This window comes from Hesperophylax consimilis, chromosome 1, assembly GCF_061612785.1.
Source record: "Hesperophylax consimilis isolate HC1 chromosome 1, BYU_Hcon_1.0, whole genome shotgun sequence".
NCBI classification, from domain to species: domain Eukaryota; kingdom Metazoa; phylum Arthropoda; class Insecta; order Trichoptera; family Limnephilidae; genus Hesperophylax; species Hesperophylax consimilis.
This window is the reverse complement of record NC_142836.1, coordinates 2,019,279-2,037,481: the sequence shown is the minus strand read 5'-3', so window position 1 is coordinate 2,037,481 and position 18,203 is coordinate 2,019,279. Positions and strand designations below refer to the sequence as shown.

Here is an 18,203-nt window from a genome sequence, read left to right as displayed (position 1 = left end):
GATTTACTGTAGAATTAAACATGTGAATTGAACAGCCTAAATAATTGCCAATTTCGACTGAGATTTTTTTAATGATACCGAGTTACAGTGTGTAAACTCGTACGAAAGATATTGAATAAATAAATAAATTCTGGGAATGGAATTCCACCTTTCTTTACATCCAACGCCCATTTTACTATTCCGATGAACCGCAAACAGAAGTTAATGACAATTATCATGAGAAATACCAAGTTAAAATATATATTTCTACTTTGTTCTTTTTATAAGAACTTAGAAAATAACTAAAATAGCCCAACTTACATAGATTAGATATGATTTGAGATTTTCACGGGCAAAGGTATTATAGTGATTTATTATTGGGGTATTATGCCGCGTTGTGCTACCACCATGTTTATCCAACATTTCGGACAGCATTACAGTGTCAATTATCAGGGCAGATGTGTGAAAACGTTGGCTAAAGTAGGAGGTAGCGCAACACGGCATAATACCCCAAACATAAATCACTATATTACGTAGATTAGTTTATTTTAGATTGTCAATGGCTCTAAAAGTGTTAAATATTAATATATTAACACAAAGAATATCAAAGTTTAAAAAATAGTTCTAAAAGAACATATTGGTATTTTGTAGGCTATTTTCCGTGTTAAAGGTTTTATCCTTATTATTTATTTACGGTATGGTTTATTATAATCAGTAGTCATGTTAATTGGTTTTTAATGTTAAAAAACTCAAGCAGCGCTTGAAGTTGTGGCGCCGCGCCGGTAACCCAAATATGGCGTTACCGGCGACTCAGTTCGTTGGGCTCGTTCGGGGTCGGAAGGATTCAGGCGACATCGACAGCCGCCCATTACCCTGCCCACTTCCCGCACAAGAAGAGTATTTTACACAAAATTTTCAGGAATTTAGAATCTATTTATATAACTCAATGGTTCCGTCAATCTTCTTGATGGCTTTGGTGATACGATAGTTTATACTGATACTTTCAATTCATTCGTTATCCAAAGGTTTTTTTATGTATATATACTTATTTATTTATCACGATAAAATATAATTATTGATTATTCTATGCCTATCTCACTGGAAAATTCCTGTGTTAGGACAAACGCAGATTCTTTATATAGATCAACCCTTTATAATAGTATCTAGTAGGTTTGGAGAAAAATCTAATGTTTAATATTGTGGAGGTATCTGTGATCTATGAAGAGCTATAACTGATAAATGTTTGAAAGTGATAAATTGTATTTATTATATAAGAAGTTTCTAATAATGTGTTTTACAGCTCACACTCACTTCAAACGAAATTGAAATCATTTCTCTGAAAGCATCTTCCCAGCAATGGCTGCTTCGTATTGTTTAGGTTGTCTAGTTCTAGTACCTAACTAAAAACCTTTGGAAAATTTTCCACATTGCTCTCCATGTAAATTTGTGTCGAATCCTTTTACGAACTTCGATATAGATGAACACAAGCGGTAAGTCGTTCATGAACGCGCCGTACAATTGAGCTTGCTTTTTTGATGACCCGTATTCGTACGAATTTATCAGGATATGTTTTAGAAAAATAACGCTATTAAAATTATCCACGTATTCATTGTTATTAGTTATTACGTACTCGTACGGCGTCTGACAGTCCGACATCTGGACATGGACGTGCGTACTACATGTATGTACCTTTAATTACCTAGCATCTTATTTTTCTCGTGGTACGAGGTGAGTTGTATCTTTTTCTGTATCAAATTTCCGTTCAAGATTCGCTAATATTGTCTTCAATAATCAAATATTACAATTTAAGGCGATGCACTACGTCGTGTAATATTTTAAATTGAGTCGCTATCAATAACAACCCTTACGTAGATGGCGATAAGGTTTAAATTCCCGCTTTACACCATCCGCCTGTTTTGATTTATGCAAGAAAAAAACATGGCCAAAAAGTGCCTTTTATTTTATTTTGCGGATGTTCAGGCATAAATATTAATTTTTTTCGATCATTTTATAAATAACTTAATTTGCCACATTATAAAATAAAATCATAACCGAAAATGGGTTCGTATGTAGGAGATTTTGAACTTTAAAGCAGTTTTCATAGGCCTTATACATATTTTTTTTCTTATAATTTAATTAATAATGTTTTCATAAGATTTTTAACTTTAAAGCCGTTTTCATAGGCCTTATACATAATTTTTTCTTTCTTTAGGGCTTATAAAAAGACTCATCTAAAAAATAATTGATTATTTCAAAGGCCAAGATGTATTCTACTCGCAGTATTTAATTAAAGCATCTGAAACATTTCTAGGTGACCAAATTTTCAAACCAAAACACATGATTTTGCATTACTACGTATGGCATGGCCTTAAGGTTTTATTCATTAATTATTCCAAAAATAAATTTTATTTTAGCTATTTGTACATCGAAGTTTACAAATGTCTAATTAATTATTAATTACAAACATACATTTATATTTTTTTTATTATTTATTCCTTTTTATTAATATGGTTCATACAATCCATCTTTAATCAATCAATTGATGCAGTCTTTATACTTTCCGGCAGTGGATTATAATATTATATTCCTTTGTACAGCAAACTATTTTTTGTGTAATAATAAATGATTGATTAACACACTATGAAAGAATACTTTGCCCTGACTCTGATTTTATAAAATCTACATACAGGGTGCTGTGTTAGGTGTGCTTATATTAAATAAAATGGTGTTATTGATGATTTTTCTGATCGAAAATTCGATTTTTTGTATGAAGATTTTCAGGAAATCGGTGCAGTGCACTTTCAAACTGAAATTTCCTGAAAATCTTCATACAAAAATCGAATTATCGTAAAAAAAGTTTCAGGCTACAACAATATCAATAATGCCATTTAATTAAATATTAGCACTCTAGTATACCCAAAAGTCACGAGCCGCCACTGCTATAAAGAAGTAATATAAATAGATCGTCCGTAAGTGGCTTCCTTACAGTTTCATTACAATGCCTTCGGAATTCGAAACAGCTGTTACGCTTATTAACAATAATTACACTGCAGAATGTGTTTATAAATTTAAACTCCTTTTAAAAGTTAAATAATAAAATTATTAAACATTAATATTAAAAAAAAAATTAAATTAAAATGAAGTTCTACAAAATAAATTTAAAAAATTAGAATTTGATTGTTGAAGTCGATTTTTGCGAAGATTCGTTGAAAAATAGTGTAGCATTTTAATTCTAATTATTATTGGAACAAGCAGCGAGTACAAATTAAATTTTATTTTATAAATTCTGATAAATTTAATGATGTTAGTTTGTTAAATTTATTATTACATTTTTTTCATAAAAAGTTCTACGATATTCCTATTAACAGATTATATCTTCTTTTCCAGCAAACGCTTGGATAGCAATCCGTGGAAGAGTCTACAACATCTCAGAATATATGAACTATCACCCTGGAGGTAAATATATTTTAATGTTATTTTTAAAAATAGTTTGTAGTTACGATGATATAAAAGGTATTACCCTATATTTTTAGTAGGTTTAAAAACAAATCTGCAAGTACATTATATATTATAGCGTACCTCATAAATCTCCACTTTTTCAACTCTGATGTTTTGGCCGTATGTCCTGGAAAACTGGACCAAAATTTACACAAATGAGATTCCTCATACGTAGGTTTGCTAAATCTGTGTATGACCAAGCCCTTTAGGTTTTTATGGCTAACGTTTTTCGGATAATAAAACTTATTTATCACTTAATTATTATTTTTTTTTAATTTTAAAGCGCACAATAGTCCCAACTGCTCGCAACAGTTTGGAGCCCGTGTGAAAATGATACCCACAATTTGTTCTAAGGCTGAAGGTAGTGGGGAGGAGAAGGAGATGGGGAAGAGGAAGGTGGGGAAGTACCTGGCTATTCAAATCTAAAGCCATTTCAAACAATGTTTCAATTCTGGATGGTGGTCTTACATCAGGGCGATACGGTAATGCATAAGTAACCGTGTGTGATTTGGTAACCGGATAAATCATCACAATGATAATTCATCACATCTTTAAAAAGTTATATTCAGTTATGGAAAGTGATGAAACACAAACTTTATTAAGTGGGTTATGTAGGTTAGGTTAGGTTAGGTTTAAAAAATTCTTTCATCGTTTCTAATGACTTTATATCACTTTTTAAAAGTGTGTTGAATTGTCACTGTGTTGAGTTATCATGGAACCGTGTGATTTAGGTACTAAAATGTAAAATATATCCCTGTACAATAAAAATACAGTAGAATAAGAGCACTGAGAAAATATTCATGAGATGAGTGTATAAAATAACTTTGAAAATGTAACCATCTGGTTTACAGAAGCAAATTTTTTTTGTAATTTAAAATCCTTCACTAATTCACAGTTTCTTCGACCGGTGTTTCGATAGCTGTTGGAAATGCAACTTAGGTCCGCGAGTTCATTCTTGATCACGAAATGAATTGAAGGATATATAAAATAACGGAAAATGGTACTGCAGTGAGGATGCCACCAGAATATCAAATGGGCCTATCTTGATGATGGTATTCTCTTTATTCCTTCAGATGTACAAAAAACTCCACGGCGAATTGATTCACTTTGCGCGGCATGCGGATATGAACTTATTACTTGTTATTTGTTACACAGTAGAAAATGTACTGCACGGGCACTCATTCTTCTTCTAGTGACAAAATGATATGATAGGTGGGTGACGTAGATTTATGGATTAAACTAATAATAATCGGCTATGCCCGAAATAATCTTTTGGAAAGCCCGAAAAACCCACAAAAAACCTACTGGGTAATCTTTAAAAAACAGGTTTTTATCAACCCTGCTTTCATAAGTGATTTATTTTTGAAAACCGGTTTTGATTTCTGTGATTTCAGGTCCGGACGAACTGATGAGAGGAGCAGGCCAAGACGCAACCAAACTCTTTGACCAGGTCCACGCCTGGGTCAACTACGAGTCCCTTCTGTCCAAGTGTTTGATCGGACCACTTAAGAATTCCGAAATTTCTGATGAAGAATTCAAGAAAATTCTTTTTGGTGACTCCACGGAGAGCCCAAAATCCCAGGAAAAGCAAATCTTGAGGAAATCAATGGAGAGCTTGAAGAGCTCTGGAGATAATCAGTCGCAGAGTAAAGATTCCAACACTTTCAATCTACAGAACGAGAGTGATTTAGCCAACAAGAGTTCTAGTGAAAGCAGTCTCAATGTCAATGAATCTAGATCTAGCGACAGAACGTTCAGCAACAGTTCTACTGTTAAAGTCGTCGACATCAATGTTGTCATCAGTGAAGACACTTCGGACGAGTTCTCAATATCCAAGTTCAAATATCCAACGCTCACATTAACCAAAGCTGATTCCTCCAAGTCAGGAGCATCGGAATATGCCGATGATAAATATGATTCCACGCCCAAAAGAGCGTTACCCAAATTCGATTGGATACAGAAAACTGATTCTCTAACCTTAATTTTTTATACCAAACCATTGTGTAACGCCCAGTGCTGTGTTTCTCTAACCAAAGGCGACAACCATAGTTTACTTATAAAATTAAGCTATGAGTTCAACACATACCAGTTTGATATCATTTTAGAAAACTTAATCAATTGGCCTTGCTCTGTTAGTGCAAATCACGAAACTGGAAAGTTGGAAATTCATTTACAAAAAGAGAAATCTAAGATCTGGAATTCCTACGGTCTAACGAGAAGTTCAGAGATTCTAGAACAATCTATTATAATAAGCGATAACTCCTTGCAGTATTCTGTTTTGGATAAATTGAATATTAATCATAATACAGCTCTCATTCTCATTAAGTGCCTGAGGGACGAATACATCACTTTTCCGATTGGTTATCATTCGAGGGTTTTCTATTGTGTGGAAGGTAAGCTCTATTCAAAGTCATAATATAGCTCTTATTCTCATTAAGTGCCTGAGAGACGAATACATCACTTTCCCGATTGGTTATCATTTGAGGGTTTTCTATTGTGTAGAAGGTAAGCTCTATTCACATTCATAATACAGCTCTCATTCTCATTAAGTGCCTGAGGGACGACTACATCACTTTCCCGATTGGTTATCATTCGAGGGTTTTCTATTATATGGAATGTCAAAGTCATTTAAATACCCCTTTACCCATAACCATTTTACGGATATTTCAACAAAAATGTCTTGAATAAGACATTTTAACCGTTTGAGTGCCAAAAAAATTCATACAGTTGCTTGTAAAATGCCACCAAAAAAACATTATTTTTAATGAAACTATATATTTTTTTAAAACCCCATAAATTCTTTGAATTTTCAAGGATTTCGATGATTTTTTCGGTGTTTTATTAAAGAATATTGGTTTAGAATCACGCGGAGGAGGATCCCGAAGTCCAGGCGTTTTGAAAAAATGAGAATTTTACGTACAGACGTACGCGCGAATCAGAACACGACTGACGCAATCGACGGAAATCGACGATCGGCAATCTTCGCTAAAACACGAATCGACGAAAATCGACGATTGGCACCCAAACGGTTAATATACAAGAACACAGGCTATTGCTGCGACTGAGATCTTCTGCCGGCCAAGCAACTGCTCTAATCACTTTGTTTTGACCGCTGTGATCCCCCCCCTCCTAAAGTCACCGGGACTATCTCTAGAAATGGGATACACAATACTCACTGAAGAAATAAAACGGTGGAAGTATGTTGTGTGAGCAAGGTTAATTTTATCTAACTCAGAGAGAAACAATCACAAATATCATGTCTATCTTGAACAGATGTTCAATTTTCATTATCTCCCTGGGGCCTAGGTGTCGAAAAGTATGGCTTATCTAATTGGCGACACCAGTTTTCTTTCACATCAGTAAAGAGATCACATTTCCAAAACTTTCCATTTATCTATGACGATATCTGATAGTTGTAATGATTTTTTTTTCTTTCAATTCAAGTCAGAGCAGTAGCGGCTCGTGGCGGGTATACTAGAGTGCTTATATTAAAAAATGCATTACTGATGTTCTTGTAGCCGAAAACGCTTTTTGTTTTTTTGAAAATACGGTTTTTTTTATTTTTTTTTTGAATATTTTTAATGAATATTCTCAGGAAATAAGTGAAGCCCACTGCCTAACTGAAATTTCCTGAAAACCTTCCTAAAAAAGACGGAATTACGAAATAAAAATTGTTAAGTTAGTTATTGATGTTAGTAAATAACATCAATAATGTCGAATTTTTCAAACTTGGCACTCTATTACACTCAATAGAGCCACCAGTGTGTCTGAGTGGCCCGCTTTATGAAAATCCCGCATCATGATGCTTTCCTTCGCGACAATGGGACAGGGTTCCTAAAAACGGGACTACACCTTTCAAAATGGGATGTGTGTCACGTTATGTATCTTGTCTTACTTACATTTTTAATGAATTTAATTTCCCCAACAAGAGTAATACAATTTAAAAAATGAATTTTACTGTAAATACCCACTATTTTAACATTATGTAATTTGATTCCAGATTCCCTATCCAGATCGTACACCACGGTGCCCCCTTGCATGGTGGCAGAGTTCCGGCCGATGCGGTGGATACCCGACGCCATCTGTCTGATGGTGAAGAAGTACGAGCAGGGGGAGGCCAGCACATGGCTCACTTCCCGGGAGGTCGGGGACCAGATCACCATTTCACGCCCACTCGGCAGCTTCCAGTTGAATATGGTAACTTTCTGATTAAATCAAATACCCTAAAACCCGCTTGAAAAGTTCCCGTTCAATATGTATTAATCTTACGCTCGTAACGGCAGCCCGCACGGTACTGTCTTCGCGCTCCCGTTACACCGCAACGTAACACTTTCATGACGGTAGAAGAGTTGTTAAATACGCTAAAAAATGAAGTTCAAAAAATACAAACCGTTAAAGACTCGAAAACTAAAACAAATATCGAAAAAATTATTATTGATCTTGACAATGAAGTGAAATCTGAAATATTAAAAATGCAACAACAAATAATTCAACTACAAGACAAACTTATCGAAAAAAACGACCAACTGGTGGGAAACTTTGAAAAAATAATGAAAAGCGCATCAACACCATCCTATGCACAGGTATTATCAACAACCAAAGTCACTCCTCGAGAAGAAGAGAGATTCTCAATCATCATTTCGTCGACCAAAAATAATGCTAAAGCAGAAGAAATTGAAAAGATAATAAAAAAAGAAATAAATTTAAGCAACATAAAGATAGGAATAAATGGTTTGAGAAAAACAAAAGAAGAAAAAATAATAATATCATGCCCAAAAAAGGAATATGCAAATACCTTAACCGCCGAAATAAAAAAACTGAATACCGATTTGGTGGTAAATGAAATTCAAAAGAAAAGACCAAAAATAATAATAAAAGGATTAAAATCCAATCTTACTGAAGACGAAATAGTTTGCGGAATAATTACCCAGAACGAAGGAATTGAAGATGTTTACAAGGAAAGTGAAGACAACAAAATCACACTTATAACGGAGATAAAAAACACAAACATAAACGAAAAGCAGCGCCAGTTCACTAGCTACATCATGGAAACTAGTGGCAAAATGCGAAAAAGTCTCCTTGCACTCGGTAAACTAAATATACAGTTTCAACGAGTAAAAATTGAAGATTGCGATCCACTGACTCAATGTTTTCATTGCTGTATGTTCATGCATACGGCTAAAAGATGCCTACACCGAACCAGCCCTCCAATTTGCCCACACTGCATGGGCGATCACATCCTTTCAAAATGTCCGGGAAGAGAAAAAACAGTACCAGCATGTGTAAACTGCACCAGACAAAATTCTAAATATGGAGAAAAAAACACCACGGACCACGCAGCCAACAGTATTAGGTGCAACTATAGAAACAAAATGCTGAAAATTGCGAGGGATCGCATCGAATACGACTAATGATGCATATTATTAATTACAAGTGTAACGAAAACCTAAATAATATGCACAATATTTCAAAAAAATATTACGAAAAGCCCGCCCGCAAAGTGTTAACACGCAGTGATAATGTACAAGCAAACACATATAATATTATAATTGCAAATGTGAAGTGTATTCCCAGCGCCAACATTATTGTTAATTTTATTACTACCTCAAAATGAACGACTTTATAATAAACGCAATAGATAATTCATATAAAATAGACGAAAGGATTTTTGACACGGTAAATAATACAAACGATTTTATAGATATAAAACCTACAGCCAGCCTAATAATAATACACATGAACGTTAGATCTTTGGAAAAAAATTTCGAAGAATTTCTAATAACTATTAAACAATTAAATAGACTTGACTGTATAATACTATCAGAAACGCATTCATCGAGTGAAATTAATTATAATATACCGGGTTACTCGTACTATGCAACAAAATATAAAATTAACAGAAATAGCGGCGTCGCCATATTTGTATCAAATATTTACGCTGTCACAAGTGTAAATGAAATAATGGTGAATAATGTCAATTTATTAAACTTGGAGATAAATTTTATGAATTATTCATTTGATATCATTGCTATTTATCGGACACACTCTTCTGCTATAACCACATACATAGAAGAATTAAAAAAAATATTACAACATCATAGAAACAAAAAAACAATACTCATCGGAGATATTAACTTAAATATCGCTAATGACTACTCCTCTAACGATAAAGATAATTATTTAAATATGTTAGCAGAATTAAATTACATTTCATGTATAAATTCATACACCAGAAACATTATCGGACAACGACCATCTTGTATCGATCACATATTCACAAACACCAAAGATATACAAAATATATCATCTGCGGTAATTAAAACATCTGTAACGGATCATTTTGCATGTATATTTAAATATGACTACAAACATCAAAACCTCTCATTACCAACCACAACGGCCGTTAATAATACTGATAAATACAACTATAGTATTAATATAAATTTTCTCACTAAAATATTAAGTAACGAAAAAGAATGGCAAGAAATATATCAATGTAACGATGTAGAAGAATGCTGCAAAATATTTGATAAAAAACTGAGTTTTCACATAAATGCTTGTAGAAATATTAAATCTAACAAAACATCTTCAAAACTAAAGCCAATCAAACCATGGATAACTCACGGATTAATCATCTCAATTAGACACAAAGAAACACTCTACAAACAATATACAAAACAACCGGAAAATATAACATTACAAAAACATTTCAAAGCTTATAAAAAAAAACTTACATATCTAATAAAAAACACAAAGGATGACTACTACAAACAAAAACTTGAATTATCTGGAAATGACAGTAAAAGGATTTGGTCCATCATAAATGAAATTGTCGATAAAAAACATTTAAAAAATAAAACAATCAACAATGTAAATCATAATGATTCAAAAATCTGCTGTAAAGATAAACCTCTAGAAGCCGCAAATGTATTTAACAATTTTTTTGCTAATGTAGGAAAAAACCTCGCTAAAAAAATCCAACAAGGCCTTACCCCAAATGACCCAAATACTACAGTAAATAACGAGCATAAATTTGAATTATTTCAACCAACAACACCAGAAGAAATTGAACAAATTATTACAGGTATGAAAGGAGGTTCTGCCCCTGGTTTTGATGGGGTCACAATACAAACACTGAAATGTATAAAATCACAAGTATCAAAACCATTAACTCATATAATCAATACAAGTTTTCAAAGCGGAGTTTTTCCATCCATGTACAAACAATCTGTAATTATACCAATATTTAAAACCGGCAATCCGGAAGAACCAACCAATTACCGCCCTATTTCTTTACTATCAAACATTGCAAAAATATTTGAAAAAATTGCCAAAAAAAGAATAACTCAGTTCATAAAGATTAATAATATAATTCACGAAAATCAGTTTGGATTCATGGAAAACAAAAGCACAAAAGACGCCATTGCCAAATTATCTAGTACCATACAAGACGCTTTAGACAAATCATTAAAATGTGTTGGTATTTTTGTTGATCTCCAAAAAGCCTTCGACAGCATATCTCATGTCAAACTAATACAAAAATTAAAGATCGTAGGTTTTAATGACACAGCATTAAGTTGGCTAAAAAGTTATCTTCACCAAAGAACATAAGTTGTAAAAATTAATCACGCATCTAGTCTACCACTCACAAGTGATTTTGGGATACCACAAGGTACTGTTTTGGGTCCTTTACTTTTTATCATGTACGTAAACGATATTTTCAAACAAAACCTCAGTGGAACAGTTATATCTTACGCAGATGATACAATTATCATAATTAAGGGTAATGACTGGAAAATTGTAAATGAAAATGCAAATAATGACATCCAAATCCTAAAAAACTGGTTCGATACAAATCTACTTACAATTAACGCAAAAAAAACAGTTTATATACCATTCACAATAAATATTCAAAACTAACCCCAACATTCATATAATAATACACAACAAAAAATGTAACAAAGATGTTTGTAATGAATCATGTACCATACTAAACCAAACAACTGAAATAAAATACCTCGGTGTAATTGTAGACCAACATATGAAATGGAACAGACACATATGTGAACTTGTTAAACGCATTAGAAAATGTATCTATATATTCATTAGATTAAGAAATGTTCTCAAGATAAACAACCTGAAAAAAGTCTATTACGCACTAGTCCAATCATTACTTCAGTATGGAATCATTGGGTGGGGAGGTGCATATGAAAAATTTTTAAGCTCTGTTAAAGTGGTACAAAAACTAATTATCAAAGTAATTTTGAAAAAAAAACCAACTTTCTCTTCAGCATCATTGTTCAAAATTTTCGAAGTACCAAAAATTGAAGACCTCTATAAAAAAGATGCAATATTACAAATATATAAAGAAACTGTAGTAAAAAAAGTTAAATTTAACTCATCCTTAAGGCATAATTTTAACATCCAAATTCCTCTATTTTCAACACAACAAATGCACAATAACTACATTTACAAAGGCATAATATATTTTAATAGTCTTCCCGAAGAAGTGAAAAAAATACCAGATTTTATTTTATTCAAAAAGAAGGTCAAATTTATCTTTAAAAAAAATTAATATCACCTATCAAATGTTATAACTTCAATTCATGTTTCAACCAAAATTAACGTCACAATCCTCTTTTAAGTTTATATTTATTGTACTGTAATAATGTTAATTACTGATATAAACATGAAATAATTGTCAAATAACTCCTACGCCAAGCTCAAGAGCTAGCACTCTTCATTGGAGTAGAAATTCAACAACATATGTTTTACACTATTACTTATTTTTAACTTATTTTATGTACAATGTAACAATGTTATAAGTTAAACAATAAAAAAAAATAAAAAAAAAATAAAAAATATGTTTTCGCATCAAAGATGTTATTCATCCCATCCCCGGAATTTTGTTCCCGTTAAGATGTTTCCCCTGTGATGCGATTTCCCTCATAAAAATTTTGGAAATATGGTCTCACAGACAAATGATTACAGAGAAGTTTTGCAGGACAAAAAAAAATTTATACCTAATTTAATTAAGAGAAATTTGAAAACAGTTTTGGCTTTTAAGAAGTTCAAATTATTACTCAAACTTTTTATTTTTAATTATTCTATGTTTAGAAAAAGTGCATACAAAAAGGCAATAGTAATAATGTTGCTCATTAAACAAAATTGTAATTTTGCAGATGCAGGATGCCTCACAATATTTCTTGATAGCAGCCGGGACCGGGCTTACTCCGATGTTAAGCGTTATCCAGTTTGCCTTGCAGAGAAGAAATCCAAGATGGTACCATTTTTATAATATACTAGTGGGCCCGGGCAGACGTTGTCCTGCCACAGAAAGTCTTCTATGTATTGACATCTCTATTACACATATAAAGAAAATACCACACTCAAACATCGTTGCATTTTCAGGGAATGTTTAAATCAGCACTGAAAATGTAGCGATGTTTGAGAGTGGTATTTTCTCTATAATAATAATTCGTAATACAGATGTGTTCACACCGCCATCTATTGAAAGCTTACACAACGAAAAAATGAATTATGATCCTTTTTTCCTATAAAAAATCCTTAAAAAAGCATTACAAAAATATTGAGGGGGAGAGGGTGTAAAATTTGTGGTTGTATTATATGATTAGTAGAAGCAATAGATTTTTGACTTACCTGAAAGTAGAGTTGAGTAGGACACAATTTCAGAATGAGTTTGATTGAGGTACTCAAATATGTAATGAAATGACCCCATGATGTCCCACCTCAAATGAAGTGAGGTGTGAGATATGTGAATTAGTACTGAACACTGCATATCATTGTCTTGTATATTATATTCGCTCCCCTCACCCCCACAATGCATAACAAAACTATTTTCTGTTGGTAAAAAATAAAATTCTATTTGTCCCATTAACCATTAGCTAATATTCAGCATTAATGTAGTAATATGGACATGCTTCTGACACCACTTTGGTATTATTTGGTAACACTGTTTTGTCTCTATAAAATATTTCTGTCATCGGCAATACCTTGCCCCAAGTTCTCCAAACACTGTCAGGTTTAGCTTAAGAATTTTCTCATTTAGTGTAAATATCGGTCCCCTCAAACTCCTCATTTGTCAGCCATTAATAAACTTTTAAAACTTTCAGCAAAAGAATAGAGCTGCTCTTCTTCAACCGCTCCGAGAAGGATATTCTATGGCATGATCAGCTCTCTGCGTTATCCAGTAAAGATGAAAGGTTAGCAAAGAATTTTCTATGGCATTTTTATTATAAATACTGTACTAATACAACAACAAAAAACTGCTCGTAGGTCGCGGCCTGTTTGAAAAATAGGCAAGGTGGCCCCTCTGCTGAAAAAGTTGTGCTTCACTATCATAAATTTACCCCGTGCGGGGATGTAGGTACTCATAACTAGGTACCTTCATAAACATATTTAATGGTTTTTGAAACAAAATTGACGATGAGTTGTAATACAAAAGAAGACATAAAAAGGGAACAAATTTGAGAAGCTAAAATTTTTCATGACTTTCGCAGATTTTATGATGATTTTACATCATGCCCAATGGATAGCAATGGCTCACATTGACGACAATCTTACTCAGGTAGTGCCATAAAAATATGAATCCATCCCTAAAGGGATAGGAAATACAGCCGCCATTGTGCGACGGGAAGCTAACCGCCCCTTGGTTGTTACTACTTCGAGAATAATTCTTGAATCATTCCCAACTACTTTTTCAGACCCAACGACCCATTCACGTATTCAAAAATTGTGTTGACAAAATTATTTGCACGGTATATCAGTGAAACGAAACTCGTTATAATAGTTAATAGTTATATGAAGATAAGCCTGAACTAAAATATCGTTTTGTAATTGATCATTATAGCCGTGAACTCGCTATTGCCCTGATCGTTATAACCAAGTTCGACTGTATTTAGTTTAGTACAGAAGACAGACAAAATTTATTTTTAAAATTTACAAAGTCACACATTTCTTCATAAATTTTTGTTTATTGTTCCAGGTTTAACCTAACAAACATCTTATCAGCCGCGTCTTCCACATGGGAGGGCCTGCGTGGCCACATCAACCAGGCCGTCCTCATCAGCCACTTCTCCAAGGTGTACCACGAGGAGCTGGACACCTCTCGCTCCGGGCCCTCTCCCCTCAAGAGCAACCTCGACAAGCTACTGAAGGCCCTCCACAAGGAGCTGTACCTCTGCATCTGCGGCCCAACGGCATTCACCACTCTCACCAAAACACTGCTATCGGGATTGGGATGTAAAGACGAACAAGTATACTGTTTCGTTGGGTAATTCATATTCAAATTCTGACACCCGTTACCGTTTCGTATGTGTTTGCAATGATGTGAAATGATAGAATATCTAAAATAAAAATTCTGTGGAAAGTCACGCTTCTCTTACACAACTTTAAAACGTGTTGATTTTCTGGAAAAATAGTTGAATTTGTGGAAACTGTCTTATTTATAGAACTGAACACTAAAAATTGCTAAAGTAGTCATAGCTAAGGGAATTCAAAAAATTCCTCGTAAACAATTAATAATAGTTGTCACTGCCGATTTTCACTTCATATATTTGTCAGTTTGCTGAATTGTACTTAATGATTATGAATCCTAGAATGAAAACAAAGCAAAAGGACCATCAACTAAAAGATATTTTAGAAAATTCAACAAAATGGATTGTGTACTTAACCCACACGGTTTGCCAGAACCAATTCATATTGTTTAGTTTGATATGTCTCTATTTGAAGATGTTGTACAAACAGAAATAAATGTAATTACAATACCACAAAAACATAAACATCATTTCTGTTGCATGATCCTAAAAAGCCAAGTCCTAGATAATTACATACTTATTCTAGATAAGTATGTAACAGCAACAAAATACCTTGTCAAATATATTATTACAACCATAGACCAAAGAAAAGATAGATCTGCCTATAACAGCGTCCCTTTTAATGATTTGTCAATAAATGAATCCGGCAGTCTATTCGTATTGTAGAATCACTATAGTCCCTTGCGCCCTTGAAGTGATTTTCTCACGAAAACGGTGCTATACAAATAATCTAATCATTATTATTATTATTGTGTTAAAAAATAAAGTCTGCATACAAATAACTAGTCCCTTTTACAATAACATGCGAATTGCGGGCTACGTAATACTCGTAACTGAGAATCCCATGTCGGGTGAACAAGATACGGCTTAATAATATACTGCGTAATAATATAATAATTTACTCACTGTAGTAAAAATGAACTTGTGAGATATGAGAGAACACCTTTCGCAGAAAAGTCTCACAATGGACTGCACTTACTGTAGCGACCTCTTTTCTGCACATAGTCTGATTTTTTCGGTGTGCATTCGTCAGAGATCAAAGTACGAATGATGTCATAGTTTATTTTAGACATGCTTAAACCTTTTTGGCCCCAAAAAGATTATCACATGGCTTGCCTCTGGCTTGTCGAAATGATATACAGATTTTGTATTAGGGCATGTCGAGGTCTTCTTTGGTCTGATAACAAGTGTTTCAACGGCCGAGGGTAAATCCAAGATAGATTGTACTGTCATATTATACAATAGATCCCATAACTGATCTAGGATCGATAGCATTTGAAATGAAGTCATCACCCGTCTTCCAATAGGGTGATGACTTTTGCGACACCCGTTAAATAATAATAATAATAATTTTTTCGATGATTTTTAAAGCGCCGTTTTTGTGCAAAATCACCTCAAGGGCGCTGTAGAAACATAGATTCATATTTCAATCACATATAGTTTGTACGTAATAGCAGTCAATATGTGTATTACAGCTACAAATAATGACGAATGTATCAGCTTCAGGAAATTATTGATGTTGGCCATAGTCAGAATGGAAATTGGTTGTACATCCATAATGAATTTTTATAAATTTACCTACTAAGCTTTAGGGATGTTGTGAATTTCAATCTGTAACATTTTTCAATAACATTTTATGTACATTTCTTAGGGCTCAAACATTCAGATGACATTACAAGGTGTCCGGGGGTAAAGTGCACTAACTTCGGGAGGTGATTTTGCATGATAATACAAGTAAAAATGAAAAAAAAAATTTTTCGAAATTCCAACATTTTAAGTTAGTTTTCAGGTAGTAAAATTGAAAAAATAAATATTCTAAGGAAAAATATTTTGTACCAGAAAAAAATGGAATTTCAAAAGAAGTTATTCATCTTTTTTAATTCTATCATCATGTAGACACACATCCCAAAGTGTGTGCACTTTGCCACCGAATTAAGATTCTTATTTTTTTCTTGTCTTTGATTTATCATATCATTGATGTGAATTAATCTGCTCAGTAATCAGATTTACCTAACTATACCTATTTCCAACCCCATAATTTTTTTTCTATTTTCCCTACCAAACTCAATTTTTTTGCCACTGATTCTTTTGAAAAACTGACTGTGCTTTCGTTTAATATAATTTGAAAAAAGAACACAGCCAAATGTGAAAGAAAATATAACTAGAAAGTACCTATCTACCCCAATTTAATTCCAATATTTTATAATCATTATGTAATTTGTTTGACTATATGTAGATATATGTATTACTGGAACAAAAGCCCCAATTTATGGTAGCATGAAAACAAAAAATGGTCACTAATTAATGTTTTTAAATCAATATAGGTGTAGGATAAATATTATATTATATTAAATGTGTTGATAAATATATAAATATCCAAGAAATACAGTAAAAAGTGTAACTTTTCCTTTTCTTAAACTTAGGCATCAAATTTTGCCAAATATCATCAATGAATAAACAACATCTGCCAAAATCAAAAAATAAATTGTTTTAAGACATAGAAAGCTATTTGGGATTTTAGATTTGTGTTTCTTTATATTATTCTAAAAAAAAATTGTTTGTTTGGTATTAAAATTGAATATTATGTGTTTTGATAAAACTTTGAAAAAAACACATCACAACAATATTTAAAATGAATGTTCTCATGAACAAATATGTTTATTCTTCTACATACATAATAAAAGTATTTAATGATAAGGTCGTATTATATACTATGTAAATAATGTGGTGTGGCCTATCTTTAACACCAATCATTATATTATCCAGCCATATTTACATAAGCTAGTTTTTATAAGTGAATTAATATTGTCACACAATTTTCAGAATTTTATAACTAAGATGAATCAAAAATGTTGTTCCATAAATGGCTGATAATTCTTAAAGATTTAAAAAATTCTGCTCCTTGGAAAAAAATATCTAAAATAAAAGATTACCGAAAACCGTGGAATAAAGAAGAAAATAAGTGATTTCCATTCAAATTTACACATTTGAATGGAAACAAATGTTCCATTAAGCTCAATTTTCACTTACACTTGCCTGACATTGTAGATCTCCATCACATTTGAATTTTGTAAAATTCCAAATATTTGTATCACGCCCACAAGACACTTCTTGTGTTGTGTCATTCTTTATTTTATGTCGAAAACTATTATTAACTTCTCAAACGCCAAGGTACCCATCGGATATGAAAAATTTGTATCCGTTAAGCGCTGGCGTATCAGATTGGTAATCTGGAATACATGCTTTCTGTTTGTGTGTCGTGGAAGCAAGGTGTTCCAAAGATTAAACCAGGGAGTAAAATCATGGGTGTCTGCTAGATAACTGCTTATTTGAATATTTTGTTCTTATATATATCATATTCTTATTTTGAATGCATTAAGGTAGGTACCT

The 18,203-nt window shown here is 32.8% G+C and overlaps 1 protein-coding gene across 2 annotated transcripts in view; it reads left to right on the top strand.

Moving 5' to 3' along the window:
- LOC149426105 (cytochrome b5 reductase 4) overlaps positions 1-17,322 on the top strand; it is a 281,977-nt gene extending 264,655 nt beyond the window's left edge. For both annotated transcript variants that reach the window (XM_089637241.1, XM_089637330.1), the window contains 6 exons: positions 3,367-3,435; positions 4,872-5,870; positions 7,478-7,674; positions 12,660-12,760; positions 13,611-13,700; positions 14,483-17,322. In XM_089637241.1, the coding sequence (XP_089493367.1) occupies positions 3,367-3,435; positions 4,872-5,870; positions 7,478-7,674; positions 12,660-12,760; positions 13,611-13,700; positions 14,483-14,774 (1,748 nt within the window). In that variant the 3' untranslated portion in view covers positions 14,775-17,322. The remainder of the gene's footprint in view (positions 1-3,366; positions 3,436-4,871; positions 5,871-7,477; positions 7,675-12,659; positions 12,761-13,610; positions 13,701-14,482) is intronic.
- The last annotated feature ends 881 nt before the right edge of the window (positions 17,323-18,203 follow it).